This window comes from Dendropsophus ebraccatus, chromosome 10 (assembly GCF_027789765.1).
Source record: "Dendropsophus ebraccatus isolate aDenEbr1 chromosome 10, aDenEbr1.pat, whole genome shotgun sequence".
In the NCBI taxonomy this organism is placed as follows: domain Eukaryota; kingdom Metazoa; phylum Chordata; class Amphibia; order Anura; family Hylidae; genus Dendropsophus; species Dendropsophus ebraccatus.
In genome coordinates, this window is record NC_091463.1 from 32678625 (window position 1) to 32695058 (window position 16434).

The following is a 16434-nucleotide window of genomic DNA, read 5'->3' on the forward strand; positions in this document are numbered from 1 at the left end:
CTTTGGCTTCAAATCTTTGGCAGATAATTTGTCAGATAATCTTTCTGTGTAAATGGACCCTAAGGGTGCGTTTACACAGAAAGATTTATCTGACAGATTTTGGAAGCCAAAGCCAGGAATGGATTTGAAAAGAGGATAGATCCGAGTCTTTCCTTCATGACCTGATGCCTGTTTATAGTCTGTTCCTGGTTTTGGCTTCAAAGATCTGTCAGATAAATCTGTCTGTGTAAACGTACCATAAGTAACTGGCTGAGTGATAGGAAACAGAGGGGCTCATTGATGGAACATACTCTTGATTGGGTCACAGTTACCAATGGGGTACCGTAGGGCTCAGTATTTTGTACACTTCTTTTTAATTTGTTTGTTAATGACCTTGTAGAGGGGCTATCGAGTAGAATCTCCATATTTGCAGATGATACTAAACTGAAATCCCCTCTTCCTGGTCTCTGTCTTGAAAATCTCAGCTCAGCCAATCACTGGACAAGGAGGGTGCTCTCTGCTGCCACCTCTGTCCATGTCAGGAACTGTCCAGAGCAGCAGTTCTACTCTGTACAATGTGTTGTATAACGTTGTACATTCATTTATAAAACAAACTTGTCAAAATCAAATAAAATATATTAAAAGAGAAAACCTCTCCTGCTCTCCAGACTGGGAAAACACCACTTCCTGCAGGATATACAGCAGCTGGTAAGTACTGGATTTTGGATTTGGCTAAAAACCTCATGTTGGACAGAAAACCCTGGTGATTGATCTGCCTCACTGATGCCTAAGGGTCCTATTACATGAAGTACTAAGTTGTATACCAGGGGATGGGCATCACCACCTTAGGTCACCGTGACAAGTGCCTAGTTGATACCAGCACACCTAGCCCACTGCTAAAAACACCTAGAAACCCCAGGTTACGGCACTAACACTGGCTTTGTAAAGATAGAACAAGGTGTGTAGGTGCAGGTGCAAAATGACCACAGAGTCTGGGACTTAAACAGGAACGGTTTACTTAGAAAAATCTTTAGTCCAATACAGTAGATACACTCAAAGATAAGGTGAAATAGCTAGGCACAACAATAGTCCTTTGACCTGGTGGACCACAGAGTAGGTAACATGGGTGCTTGTGGTATCTGTAGTAAGTGTTACTTGTGTGAGCAAGATTAAGGGGCTGTCTTGGGCCCTTGTCTAATAGTGCAGAACTCTTCCAAGCAACTAGTACTGTAAGTTAGTGACTTGCTTGAAGAATCTCATACTCATGGTTAAGAAAAGAAGATAAGGACCACCTTTGCCAGAAGAGCCCATGGAGAGCTAGGTCTGGTAGCACGAGTCCTGGGTTTAGACGACCGGGTGAAGCTAACCTCTCAAGGTTTCCAGAGAAGGTGGAGCAAGGTTTACCGGAGTCAGCTTGCTTGCACTTTGTTTCGCTACAAACAAATCCTTTTGGGATGGATTGTCCTGACTAGGTGTAGGAATGGTTACCCCAGGCGTAGACAAGGTTTCCCAGGCGACAGTTACCTCACCTGTGGGTTTAGCACTGCATACTCTCTTTCTCAGATGACTAACAAAACTAATTTTCTCCAACTACTACATAAATACTTGTAGGCCAGGCCAGGCCCAGTCTTGAACTTCAGGAACACTAGCTTTTTTCTTCTCTCCCAACACCATGTACTAAGAGAAGACCCTCTCACCAGGAACTAACAAGCTTAAATAGGGGGTCACTAGAACTAACCTCCTATTGGTGGGGGAATTGCTGGAAGAAATAGGCATCAGTGTGATTGGTTAAGGAAGACAGAACATATAACACAGTTAACCCTTTTATACACTTTAGCTGTGCAAGAGAGTAGGGGAGAGTGAGACACCAAGTGGTGAAAGTGCAAACAGCAGCCCAGTGTGACACCTGACATAAGTACCTTGCGACAGGTGACATAGAAACGTAGTGGCACAACAGTTCTGGGACACTACAAATGCATTAAAAAAAATCTAGCATCTGTTGCAGTGCAGACCAATCACTGTATGGAGCTAGAAGTACAGTGAGGAAAGAAGCAAAAGTAGGAGACAACAGAAATGAGAAAATCAAATCCATGTACGATGGTGGTACTACAAGTATACTATACCTCTGCATGCCTTCCAGTCTTCCTAGATCCAGCAAGACAGATTAAAGCTGCTGTCCCTGGTAGGGTTTCTATGTTTCTATGCTTCTGGCAACACCAGTATTTTCATGTGATTTCTGACACCCCCTTTAACTACTCGGACATTACTATAAGTATATAATGATTAAAAAAAAGTATTCATAGTCTTGAAGTTTTTAATTGTGTAACATTTCTAAATATGAACTTATGACATTGCATTACATAGATGCCCACTGATTTAAATGGGCACTCTTTAAGGCTGTAGTGAAAAGGTGTACCTTTCTGCTGAGATCCCCCACAATCATCTGCACGGCAACTGCCAAAATCACATGCCAGCATACACCTGCTCAGAGTAGCACGAGCCCCATCAATTTCAATAGCCAAAAATTGTGGTGTGAACCCTGCCTTATTAGTAGAGGCTATAACATCATTCATAAGCATCAACCAGCCTGCTACTGAGTAATGTGACTTCCTAGAGAGCGTAGCTGCCATCAGTGCCCAGGGTAGATACCAACTGAGGGGCACAACAGACCACGTTCAGTCTCTATGTTAGATATATAGCAGTAGCGTACACACTAATTTTATATTAAACAATTAGGTTTTAGTCGATTGGTTTAGGGTGAGCAAATATAGCTGACAAATTATTGGATTCTTGCTCCATTGTCGTCTTCTTCTATGAGCTTGTTCAGCATTTCCTCACACATGTACAGGCAACGAGGCACATGGAAACACCCTTAAAAAAAAGGAATGCTACTGTCACTTACATGTAGCACAAGCTAAGAGGAGTATCTGCCGGTGTATCAGTATAGGTTCATATGTCTATATCTCTACAATGCTGAGGATAATATACTGGTAATACTATAATGTAATACTATACTATAATAAGTTACCTTTAAATGGCCCTCCTTTGATGGTGAGTGCCACCTTCCCTTCTTGAGTCAAGTAACCAAACCATTCTCCATGTTCTGGGTCTGAAAACTGAGTTTATAAGCGATACAGGATGTACGGTGAGAAGATTATTTGAAGCTTACCTGTTATTTCAAACATGTTTTATAAAACTGCATGAAGTTATCGGAGGGATGACGGTGATTTTAGTGCATTTAGCCATTTGGTATTTTTTCCATTTCAGGGGCAGGACCTGGGCTGGGCTGTTTGCCAGCAGTACACACATAATCACAGCAGAACACATCACATAGTCCTCTTAACATATGCTATGCCATAACATAGTGCTGGTGAAGGTACACTGAAAAAGTAATGGGCTGGTGATGTATAGAGTACACTGCTATAGATGGCATGTTGGGATGAGAAGGGGTTACTGATGCGCTGGGTTTCTGCATGGTGCTATGAGAACAGAGATGAAAGAAACAGCAGTAGCATCACAGCTTCCTTTCATATTGCCCAAGCCCCAATGCAGTAATGACTGACACAGACAAAGAAGTGGGTGTAAAAGGAAGGGTAAATTTAGCACAAAAAAATAATATGCCACTGGCTGTGTGGAAAACTGGGTCATTATTAATCAGCACTGATAACATATGTAGAAGATAAATATAAAACAAAGCAATGACATGACTACTAGAGATGAGCAAACCTTGAGCATGCTCGAGTCCATCTGAACCCGATCGTTCGGTATTTGATTAGCGGGGGCTGCTGAAGTTGGATAAAGCTGTAAGGTTGTCTGGAAAACATGGAAACAGCCAATGACTATATCCATGATTTCCACATAGCCTTAGGGCTTTATCCAACTTCAGCAGCCACCGCTAATCAAATGCCGAATGATCGGGTTCAGATGGACTCGAGCATGCTCAAGGTTCGCTTATCTCTACCATAATGACTACCATTGTTACAACTGTGTGTGTGGTGGGGGGAGGCATTTATTCTCCTACATAATCAAAGGAAAACTAATGGTTACACAGAGAGATTTACCTGGCAGATTTTGGATGCCAAAGCCAGGAGTGGATTTCAAAAGACCTGTTCCCTGTTTATAGTCTGTTCCTGGCTTTGGCTTAAAAAATCTGTCAGATAAATCTCTCTCCGTAAACGCACCATAACTGGCCTTCCTAGTATATGCATGGACTAGATTATGTATTTGATTCTCATTCTTAAAAAGATCTCAGAGTTGTAGGACAGCTGGCGGAGAAAAGGGGAGAAAGTGAGATTATTGGCAGTATTTTCTGGAAAGGGCACCAGGAGTTGGGAAAAACTAAGAAAAACGAGAGTTAGTCATAAAATACTTATTTGGCAGTGATGTTTGTCTAGGATAGTGAAGGATACATAGATCCCATTAGTTTTTGTTAATTTATGAGAATAGTTTCTTTTGCATCCCAGTCAACAAAAAGCTGTATGTTAAAGTATCAATGACATTATAACTTTTTAAAATCTAAATCAGCAGTAGATGTGATATAAAACAAGTTTGTAATATACATTCACTATTTTTTTTTACCAGAAATCCAGGTCCAGTCTCCTGAAGGCAGATTTTCTGACTTGTGCTGATTGAGAGAAACAGACTAAACACAGGAATTCCGGCCAGTACAGAGAGTCCGGCTCAATGTGTCCATCAGTCACATGACTGCCTTCTCTCTGTGAGCGCTCAGATGGCCTGGGATACACAGGACTTCCTGTTTTCTGACTCTGAGAGAAAAACATTCCGAAAACAGGAAGTGCTGTGTCCTCCATGATAACTAAAAAAAATAATGAATGTAAATTGCAAACTTGCTTTATATCACATCTACTGTTGATTTAGATTTTGAAAGCTATAACAACAGGTACACTTTAAGCTCTTTTTACAATAACCATTTTTGCATAAATTTCCCTGCATTTTACAAACCCGGCTAAACACATATTCATAGACTTTCTGGAAGTTGTTGAGCAGACGTGGATCCTTTGTTTGCATGTAGCCAAGAAGAAAGGCGATCAGAGCTTCCGTGTGCGGCCACCACAATTTCATACTCCATTCAAGCTGGAAAAGACAACATATGATTATTACATATTAATTCCATGTAGTGATCCAGAATCTTTCACAAAGTACAAGGTACAATTATTACAACAAACAGGTGTCTGGATCTGAGGGGCACTATGTAGGATATGTGGAACTGAAGAAGCGGGTCCCTGTACTCTGCTTTGCTCTGGCCCAAAGTCTCTTCCTTGAGGGGTTCTTGCTGACTGCACTGCAATGCCCTCTGCCTGGTGCAGTATAAAAAGTTCATTCGGCACTCACCATTTCATGCTTCAAAAATTTAAAGCATGAAATGGTGAGTGCCGAGAATGAACTTTTTATAGTGCAATGGGCTTTTTTACTTACTACGAGCACCACCCTTGACACAGACGTGCCGCCTAAAAAAACTATTTTTTACTCTGCCTGGTGCAGGTCCTGTGGTTAAGCTGTAATCAATTTGCCTATTTCTTTGCAGAAGCTTTTTTCCTGAACTTTCTCAGGTAAAAAGTATAACACGGGTCCTCCTTTTGGTATGAAGGCTGCAATAATGCTGGTCCTCTACCATGACGCTGGTTCTTTCATGGATAAAGAGGCTTTAAATGTTAACTCTACAGAAAAAAGGGACATTGGACACTCCTTTCATCTTTTCCCTTTTAGACTAAAAGTAATTTATTTAGGGGAAATAGGGTTGAACCAGGGCAGGCTCCACCCACTTTCCAGAACTCTACTAACCTGTACTGCCTTAGACCCCCAGAGACTTTACTGTCAATCAGTATAGCATTACTATCTGAGGCAGATTAGGGTGGATATTGTTTGCCGCACTGTATGGCAGATGAGCTATATAAACATTTTGATAAAATATCCATATGCAACTTTGAGGCTCAAAAATGTAAATTATAAACCATATGTTTGGATTGGCTCATCAAAACATTACTCACCTGTGTAGGACAATGTCCATCCACGTCTTGAAAAGAAAAGAGTCCCCCATACTCCTGGTCCCATCCTGATTCAAAAGGTAGATGTACAAACTTGTCCACAGCGATCTTCCCCAAGTTATGGTCGTTAATTGTGAAGGCTCGACGTAAAAGAAACCAGCCAGCTTCAATGGCATGTCCTGTTAACCAAACAAGTAAAGAAGGAGCAGTTTCCATTATATTTAGTATCAACGTATGGCTTGGTCATACCAGGATTTTGATGTCTGCCCATGCATCCTGGCAGTTCTTTTCCATCTTCTGAAACATTCTCCAAAATGGCCTGACCATCACGCTGCAGAAGAATACTATGAAATAGTCATATGTATAATATGCATAAGTTGGCCAACAATGGTGGTTCACAAGGGGTTTTCAAGTACCACATTGCCCACCCCCACATATTTATTATTTAGTCTAAATATTAACAGTGTCTTCTCTTTGTTGCAAAAAGACCTTTGGGCCCACTTAGGCACCAGGGCCTGGGCCTAAGCGAATGTACCAGCAGCTACATTGCGGTAGTGCGGCGGTAAACAATTATTCACAGAACAACACACATTACAAAGTTATACAACTTTGTAAGGTATGTTATGTCTGTGAATGGCCCCCTTCCCCATGTCCCACCACCCCCACCCGTGTACCCGAAAGTGTGGTGCGCTATACATACCTGTCACGTGCCGACTCGTCTCCGATCTTCAGTCAGCGATGTCGTCTTCGGCCGAATCCTTCCGTCTGTCCTGAGTGCCGGCCGCCCTCTGCCGCGTCATCGGCTGAGCATAACTGTGCTCAGCCAATCGCGGCTGAGCAGCCGATGACGTGGCAAAGGGTGGCCGGCACTCAGGACGCTCGGAGGGATTCGGCCGGGCCATCCGAAGACGACATCGCAGACTGAAGATCGGAGACGAGTCGGCACGTGACAGGTATGTATAGCGCACCACACTTCCGGGTACACGGGTGGGGGTGGTGGGACATGGGGAAGGGGGCCATTCACAGACATAACATACATTACAAAGTTGTGTAACTTTGTAATGTGTGTTATTCTGTGAATAATTGTTTACCGCCGCACTACCCCTTTAAGATCTTTACATCAATAGACTGGTGCCGGCGCGGGGAAGCCGGTGCTGTCATCCTTTTTTTGAACCACAGCCCGTTTCCCACGCACGGCACCGATCCAGGTCAAAGGCTCAGCCTAAAGCACTGGATGCAGGCCCACCCGCCCCCAGTGTGACTAAACTCCTCCTCCTATTGATTCTAATGGAGCTGCATCACAGATTGGGAGGGCAGAACTTTACACTAGGGGCAGGCCTCCCTCCAGTGCTTCAGGTTGGGCTGGTGATCGCGAATAGACTGGCGCCATGCGCAGGAACCATGCCGCGGTTCAAAAAAAGGACAGCACTCCTGGCATCCCCACACTGGCGCCAGTCTATTGATGTTAAGATCTTAAAGGGGTAGTCCACCAAAAAAAAATTTCTTTCAAATCAACTGGTGCAATGAAGTGCCAGAGATTTGTAATTCACTTCTATTAAAAAATCTTAAATCTTCCAGTACTTATCAGCTGCTGTGTGTCCAGCAGGAAGTGGTGTTTTCTTTCCTGTCTGACAAAGTGCTCTCTGTTGCCTCCTTTGTCCATGTCAGGAACTGTCCAGAGCAGTAGCAAATCCCCATAGAAAACCTCTCCTGCTCTCCAGACTGGAAATAATACAACTTCCTGTTGGGCATACATCAGCTGATAAGTACTGGAAGGCTTGAGATTTTTTAATAGAAGTAAATTACAAATCTCTGGCACTTCATGGCAGCAGTTGATTTGAAAGAAATTTTTTTTGGTTGAACTACCCCTTTAAAGCTGGTACATTCACTTTAAGGCCTACCTCTGCACCCTCTGCAGCTATGCCCCCATCAATTAGTTAGGACAGATCATGGGTGCAAAGATCGTTCTCGAGATCATGTGGGATCCCAGCGGTCAGACCCCTGCAATCTAACACTTATAGGCTGTGCAGTGAATAGGTGATAGGTATTTTAATTTGGAATACATCTAAATATGGCTGGGTTCACACTACGTATATTTGAGGCTGTATATTTGAGGCTGTATAGCAACCAAAACCAGGAGTGGATTGAAAACACAGAAAGGATCTGTTCACATAATGTTGTAATTGAGTGGATGGCCACCATATAATGGCAAATATTTGCTGTTATTTTAGAACAACGGCTGTTATATTGAAATAATGGCCGTTATTTACTGTTATATGGCGGCCATCCACTCAATTTCAACATTGTGTGAACAGACCCTTTCTGTGTTTTCAATTCACTCCTGGTTTTGGTTGCTATGAGGACCTGACAAGAGGACCAAATACTGCCTGAAATATACGTACTGTGAACCCAGCCTAAAAATTAGGGTACCCCATTTGACAAAAAGCGATTGTCTGAAGCGGAGAACCTGATATGGAAAGTAGGAGAAGCACCAAGCTATGACTGCAGTACTTCAGCTGCTGAATACATTACTTTGGAAGAGGTGAAAACCACCATGGTTGTCATAACATCTAATCATTTTCTGTTTATGGTACCTGTTGGTGCTGCAGGATCTTCTCCACACTCCATGCTCCCACCTCTGCATACTTCATTGTTGCCTCTTCATCATCCTCACATAGCTGGTCGACCAGGTTCAACAGCATCATGGGCACCGCCATAGAGTTCACTGGTTCAGCCCCAGGCAGCTTTGGTCTCCCTAAGTCAGATGGGTCTACTTGCACCCAATGAACAATTTGATCCATCATCCTGCGTGCCTCTTCCTGAAGAACACAGACTATATCATTAATATGTCTATAGACTGCAATAAAAATTTCTACTATATCCAAAAGACAGGGATCTCTGAGCTTTATGCTTGAGTTATAACTGGTACCATAATGTATGGTATTCTATAGTTTAATTTACAAAGATGTTTTCTAGGACTGTAATACTGGTGTAAAAAATAGTTGGCCATGGCCATTCAATTGGGGCTGGTGGTGATCCTTCTTCTAGCATTTCTACAAACATGGAGGTCAACAAAGCAGGTGTCACAAACATAATATGTGATGCCTGAAATAAAATCAAAGGGAATAGTAACATTTCTCATGGTGTACCTACCCTGTTGGTACACAGACTTATATATCCAACTTGAAATTAGTTCCCGCTATCATTTAGTAAGGAGGCTTCCCACCTCTCTCTTTCACCTTGTACTTCTCCTTGTGAGTTGCCCTCCATAGTTCATCCATTGCCATGATGTAGAAACACTCACTGAAGATGGTGCGTTGGACCTTTACCGCTCTGCCATCACGCGCCACCACAAAGGCACACTTTTGGGAGTCTGATGATGGTCGTGCATGAGCAATAAGGAACTCACCTCCTAAATATTGGGGGAAACCATATAATGGAAGTACAGCTTTCTTCTTTTTACAAAGAAAAACGTATTTCAAGTCAAATAAAAGAGAGAAAGTCCAATCCCCGAACTGGACATGGCGTGAGAACATGTACAACATGGTACCAGCGGTTTGGGGGTAGCTACATGCTGGTACAGATTCACTTTAAATCATTGGTATGGCTGGGGAATTGTCCACATAACAATAAAAGTTTTCCTCATTTAACTTGTTGTTCTACACTTTTAATATTTAGATTTTCAGAGTTTAGCTTGGCACCCTCAATTAGGTAAACATGTCTTAAAAGTAACTGTGTACAGTTATGAATCTGAAACCTACCTGCAACGGCAGAATTAAGCAATTCCTCTCTGTGGAACCTGGGCACTTTCCTGTAAAGACGGCAATATGTCCACACCTAGAGTAAACCCGAAACAGTAGTGGTCATGTACACATAAAGGAACAGGTATTTTTTTGTCATGTGAACACAGCCAAAGAAGTCAAATAATTTTTCTTTCAAATCAACTGGTGTCAGAAAGTTATATTGATTTAATAATTATTTCTACTTTTAAAAAAAATCTCCAGTCTTTTAGTACTTATCAGCTGCTGTACGTCCTGCCGGAAGTGGTATTCTTTCCAGTCTGATGCAGTGCTCTCTGCTGCCAACTCTGTCCATGTCGGGAACTGTCCAGAGCAGTAGCAAATCCTCATAGAAAACCTCTCCTGCTCTGGACAGTTCCTGACATGGACAGAGGTGGCAGAAGAGAGCACTGTGTCAGACTGAAAAGAATACACCACTTCCTGCAGGACACACAGCAGCCAATAAGTGCTGGAAGACTGGAGATTTTTAAATAGAAGTAAATTACAAATCTATATAACTTTCTGACACCAATTTATCTAAAAGAAAATGATTTTGGTGGGAAATCCCTTTAAGGCTTTTTGGGGGGTTCTTGACCATGGACCCTCTATGATGTCAAAATGCCCTTGTAGAGCATATAGAAAGGTACTGTCCTGTTGGGATTACCTCTCAAACCTAACGTAACATCAGTGTGAATCAGGGACAAGATGGCCATTATAGCATATGTGGAGTGAGCCTACTATTCTGAGGAGTCTGTAATGCAATAGCTTCTTACCTGTCTGCCCTGCAACCAGATGTATTTCAGCTGATCATATACTGCTCCATCCCGACTGAGGCAAGTGAAGAACCCACTGACAACATCAAGCACAGTGATACAGGTAAGTACAGATGGTAATATACAGTGTATACAGACATAGTCATACCCCCACAACATCTCATTATCTATATGACACCACACCAAAAACCCATTCACGTGAAGCAATCGTCAGGAAACATTCCCCTCCATATATTAACAGTGTTGGATGAGATTAGAAAAAAGTGACTGCTTTATTCCAGAAACAGCAGCACCCCTAACCATGAACTTTATCTGGTATAAGTCTCAATAAAGGGATTATCCAGGATTAGAAAGAAAACATAGCTGCTTTCTTCCAGAAACAGCGCCATACTTGTCCTCAGTTTGTGTGTATTAGGGCAGCTCAGTTCCATTAAAATGAATAGCGCTGAGCTGTGGTACCACACACAACGTGACAATAGGGTTGCTGCTGTTTTGTTTTTGTTTTGTTTTTAAAAAGCAACTATGTTCGACAAATCCTGAATAAGGCTGGGTTCACACTACGTTTTTACAATCCGTTTTTGCAAAAAAATAAAAAAAAAAGGTGCATTTGTGTGCAATAAATCCATTTTTAAATGTACCAAAAAATGTGATCAACCACGTTTCTGTTTCCGTTAAAAAAAAATAAAAAATGGGTGCGTTTTGATCCCTTTTTTTTTTTTTTTTTAAATGAGAGTCAATGGATAAAAATGGATCAAAACGAATGAACACAAATGAATCAGTTTTTCCATACGTTTTTTTTTTTTTTTTTTACAAAAATTGATTGCAAACACGTAGGGGGAGATTTATTAAACATGTCTATGAACCTTATTAGCTCACAAATAAGGTTAAAAAAAATTATGTGTAGAACATTTAAAATGTAGATATTATATAGATGCTTTTACCTGAAAATCTGTCCAAAGACAGTGTGAGCATAGCCTGAGGCCCTATTCTGACTGGTCGCTACTCCTTTACCACTTGTTGACTATAGTGACCCTATGCGTACATCGCCATGGAATATGTTGGTGGTATATAAGGGTATGTTCACACATACTAAATACGCTACAGATTCTCTGCTGGTACCTCAATGATAGAATCTGCAGGATATATACTGTGTGAACACAAACCACACTCATTCTTAGGGCTGGGCCACACTAGCGTTTTTATGACGGATTTGCTAACGGATGTCAACGGATGCAAACGGATAGCCTAAAATGTTAGTGTATCCGTTTATTTTAATAAAATTAGCGGAAGCTTGCCATCCGTTTGCTTCCGTTGTCATCTGTTTGTAATTCCTATTTTCACAGGGGTTTTTTCAGCTCCTCCCCTTCCTTCCCAGAACTTCCTGTCTTCTCTCCCCTTCTGCGCATGCTCCAACTAGTAAACAGAATGGGACGGAAACTTGAACAACGGACGCAAACCGATTAACCTTCCGTTTCGATCCGTCACCATTGACTATCATTATAACAAACAAAAGGATTGCATCAATCCGTTTAAGTTCTGTTTTTGAAAACGGAAAAAACAAACAAACCTGCAAACACAATATTTTCTTCCGTTCAGAAAAACGTAACTTGAACGGATTGCATGCAAACGGAGCACAATAAAATATCATTAAGACCTATGGGGATTATAACGGATCCGACAATTTTCGTTTCGCTTTCTCTAAAATGGAAAAGGATGACGGAATGGTGCCGGAAGGACGAACGCTAATGTGAACGTAGCCTTACCCGTATTCCTTGTCTTCGGAGTGCTGAGTCCAGAAGTCCATGACTTTGTCCAGCTCTGTAGTGATCTGGTCTCTCCACTGCTGCAGGCGACTCTTCTCCCCCATCCTGGACGTTTCCTATACTCGCAGTGATGCCACAATCAGTGCTGTGTCCGTCTCCTTGTCCCACAGGTATATACTGACTGCCGGACTCTCTACAGTGATCCCCAATGTCAGACAGATTTCCCCCTCTATATTCTGCAATCACAATTCCCTGTCTGCTGGGAACTTTGCAGCTGGGGAAGGAAATCAAGTGTGAAGACCACAGAAGTAGTCAGCTGACTGCCAGTCATGTGATGTATTCTTGGAACAAGTTAAATGTACCGGAGAGAAAATGCTGAGTCTTGAGGAAATGATGAATGATAAACAAGGAACAGCAGGTCCGGCTTACAGCGCATCTGGCGAGTTCAGCAGTTATGGGTGAAAAATAAAGTACAATAGTATATCACCTATGTCATTGTGCTTCCTAAACGCCTTCTAAGAACTTGTGATCAATAAGAGGTTAAAGGGGAAAATGTGTTAAGATTAACTCCTGTCAGAAAGTTATACAGATTTGTAATTTACTTCTATTAAAAAATATCAAGCCTTCCAGTACTTATCAGCTGCTGTATGTCCTGCAAGATGTGGTGTATTCTTTCCAATCTGACACAGTGCTCTCTGCTGCCACCTCTGTTTGTGTCAGGAACTGGACAGTTCCGGACACAGACTGAGGTGGCAGCAGAGAGCACTGTGTCAGACTGGATGAATACACCACTTCCTGCAGGACATACAGCAGCTGATAAGTCTAGGAACACTTGAAGGTTTTTTTTTTGTTTTTTGTTAACATAGAGGTAATTTACAAATCTACAACTTTCTGGCACCAGTTAATCTAAAAAATATATAAATTAACAACTAATTCTATGGAGCACCCCTTTAACTGCATAAAGACAATGTGAAGTTAAAGGGGTATTCCCCCCAAGAGCTAAAAAAAATTTAAATGCTCCCAAACCTAGCTGGTCTTACTGACCAAGTTCAACCCCCCCCCCCCCCCCCACGCACTGATTGTTTCATGATGTAGCAGAGCTGAGGTGAGAACAGGTGGGGGGGGGGACTGTTGGGGAACAAACAGTGTCAAAGTGGGACAGTGAACAGCTGCAGCTGTCACTGTCTCAGTGTCCTCCCTTACTATATTGAGCTGGGTTAGAAGCCTAAGCCGGCCCATTGAAGAGACGGAGGACACGTGATCCCGACACAGAGGGTGGGGGTCAGGAGCAGGCAGTGGTGTCGGGTTGGACTGAGATTTGATGATTTTATGCGTTTGGTGGGGGTGAATGCATATAGATAACAGCAAAACTGTGCAGAATCCATAATACATTGATATTGGAAAGATGGAAAGTAATGGGTGGGCAACGTATTAATGCAAAAAAAATTTCTTTGGGGGGGATACCCCTTTAACACCTTTATGTGTCGATATGACAGCTACAAGTTCTGGTAATGATGCATAATAGATCCCTGTAATCTTTTTTGTATGGGTGATTACACCCACACTTCAGACACAATATGAACTATGATTCAGTAAATCAGTTTGGGTCATGTATGTTAACTTAAAGGGGTATTCCGCTGAAATGAATTGTTGTTGTTGCCCTTGTACAGAACATAACAAACAGGATATTCTTACCTTTCCTTGCTCCCTTGGTTTTCCTCCTGCATCATATTTGGGCCCCAGCGGCGCTGTCCTGTCTTATGCCCCTATTCCACGGGTCGTTTTAGAGGAGCAAACGAGCGCTATTAGCGCTCGTTTGCTCCTCGTTCCCCGCTCGCTGCCGCCGCTATTCAACGCGGCTGCAGCGAGCGGGTGAGTGCGGGAGGGGCGGCGGGGAGCTGCGGGGGGGCTGCCCGGGGGATCGCTGATCGTCCGGGCAGCCCATAGGATATAGCAGCGTCTGCTGCCGATGCTCCTATTCAACGGAGCGACGGCAGCAGATCGCTGCTATATCAGTCACTTGTTTTTCAACATGTTGAAAAACAAGCGACTGCAACGATCAGCCGACATGAACGATGTCGGCTGATCGTTGCACTCTATTCCACGGAACGATTATCGTCCGTAGCGGTCGATATCGTCCGAAAACGAACGATAATCGTTCCGTGGAATAGGGCCATTAGTCAGTGATTGGCTGAGGTGGCTGTCACTGCTAAGACGAGACCATCTCAGACGTGGAGGTGGGATCATTCAGTTGGGATGACGCAGGAGGAAACTGGGAATAGCCTGATGGGAACTGTGGTTTTGCAACAGCTGGAGGGCTGTGAGTTTGACACCTGTATGCTTAGACTTATAGCATCATGTAACCAGACACTTAGAGCAGATGTGATTGGCTGCTGGTAGTGGGGTCTTCCTTAGCACCAGCCCTAACACTCCGGTAATTGATGTACCAAAAGTTCTATAAGGCACCATTATAATTCCATCCACCGCTACTTTAGCTGTCAGACGGAGGATGAGTGGCAGAGCGTGCGCTGCTGCGTGCATCTCCCCCTTCATTCTAATGATCTACGGAGGTCTCAGGACCTGGACCCCGACTGATAGAAACCTCTGACATGTTGCTGTGACATTTTAGGAGTTTGTTTAAATGATAGGCACCCCTTAATTAGGGTTATGTTAGATATAACACTAAATTAGCTCCAGCCCTATCCCCCAGGGTAAGGGTGAGGGTGCTTCCATAAGACAAAAATTTTACATGGTGCTTTTCTGGGTGACTGAATGGAATGCCTCCAAAAAAGCAGTTTTTCCGCCAGTTTTCTCATTTTAAGTGTAAATTAGTATAGGTGGCTTTATGTCTGGTGGTTAATTCCTTGCGTTTTTATTTCTCATGCGATTCTCTATCACAAGGATTTCTCTTGAAGTGTTGAGAATGGAGTATGGAGAAAAACCACCAATATGCATATAGGAACTTTTTATGGCGTTTTACACCTATAAAGGTTGGTGGACACAGTGTCGGACTGGGGTATCTTGGGCCCACCAGGGAATATTTTATTCTAGGGGCCCACCCTACATACACCAGATATACCCAGCCCTAAACATTACTATAGCGACTTTGTGTATGTGACCGGCAATGCTCGCTCACTGTTAGTAACTGGTCAGACACTCTATGAAAGAGATGAAGAACCTTTGGCCTTTCAGCTGTTGCAAAACTACAATTTCCATCATGCCTGGACAGCCGAAGGCTGCCCAGGCATGATGGGAGTTGTAGTTTTTAAACAGCTGTAAGACCGAAGGTTCCCCATCCCTGTTCTAGTGTATAGGAGCTGTCAAGGCATGATGGGAGTTGTAGTTTTGCTACTGTTGGAGGGTGGAAGGTTCCCCATCCCTGCTCTATGCAAACAGCACAGTAGTCCACTTAAGTTTCTTGAAAGGTAAAGTCCCATGAAACTAACTGGGGGGTTATATGTCATCCTGAAGCTGCTAAACAGGGATGCAGACCTCCTGCTCAGGGGCCCACCATTGGGTAGGGCCCACCGGGGGATTCCCCTGCTCCCCTGTGGGCCAGTCCGAGCCTGGGTGGACATCATTTCTGTGATACGCCACCCAAACACTTAGCGAAGCCAGCTGTGATTTTGCAAGAGTTCAAATAGCTGCAAAATGCTACAATGCCCCCTACTGGTTGACATTGGATCTGCATTATTACTCATCTATATGCATATTGGACTGGTAAGTATTATGGCAGCGCCCACAATATTGATTTGTCTCAGAGACTCTGATGCCTATTAATAACACAGTCCAATAGTTTTGTTGATACGCAGCGCACAGCGCTCTCCGTGCTCGGGGTCGCCTTCCAGATATAAGTTTTCAAAAAGCTTTATTTAAATGTTTTAGACATAATATTCAAAAGGCTTCAGCTTTGACTGTCCAGGCATGATGGGAATTGTAGTTCTACAACAGCTGGCGGGCCATGAGTCTGACATCCCTGTGTTAGGCTCTGTCTAGTAGAGCAATGTGCCCCAACCTGTGGCTCCCCAGCTATTCAGAAACTACAACTCCCATCATGCTCTGACTACCTCAGAGTTGAGGACATTGCTCTGGTGAGAACATTGATGCACATTTGTGTCATTTCCACAATAAATCC

The 16434-nt window shown here is 43.0% G+C and overlaps 1 protein-coding gene across 1 annotated transcript; it reads right to left on the reverse strand.

The window, feature by feature from the left end:
• Positions 1–988: 988 nt before the first annotated feature.
• Positions 989–12627, reverse strand: RENBP (renin binding protein). Its single transcript, XM_069986592.1, has 10 exons — positions 12300–12627; positions 10537–10612; positions 9746–9821; positions 9224–9396; positions 8579–8803; positions 6234–6315; positions 5988–6163; positions 4942–5073; positions 3008–3095; positions 989–2850 (listed from the first exon to the last, which is right to left on the reverse strand). Exons 1-10 carry the CDS (start codon positions 12401–12403, stop codon positions 2759–2761), a joined length of 1224 nt encoding a protein of 407 aa, XP_069842693.1. The 5' UTR covers positions 12404–12627; the 3' UTR covers positions 989–2758.
• Between the last annotated feature and the right edge of the window lie 3807 nt (positions 12628–16434).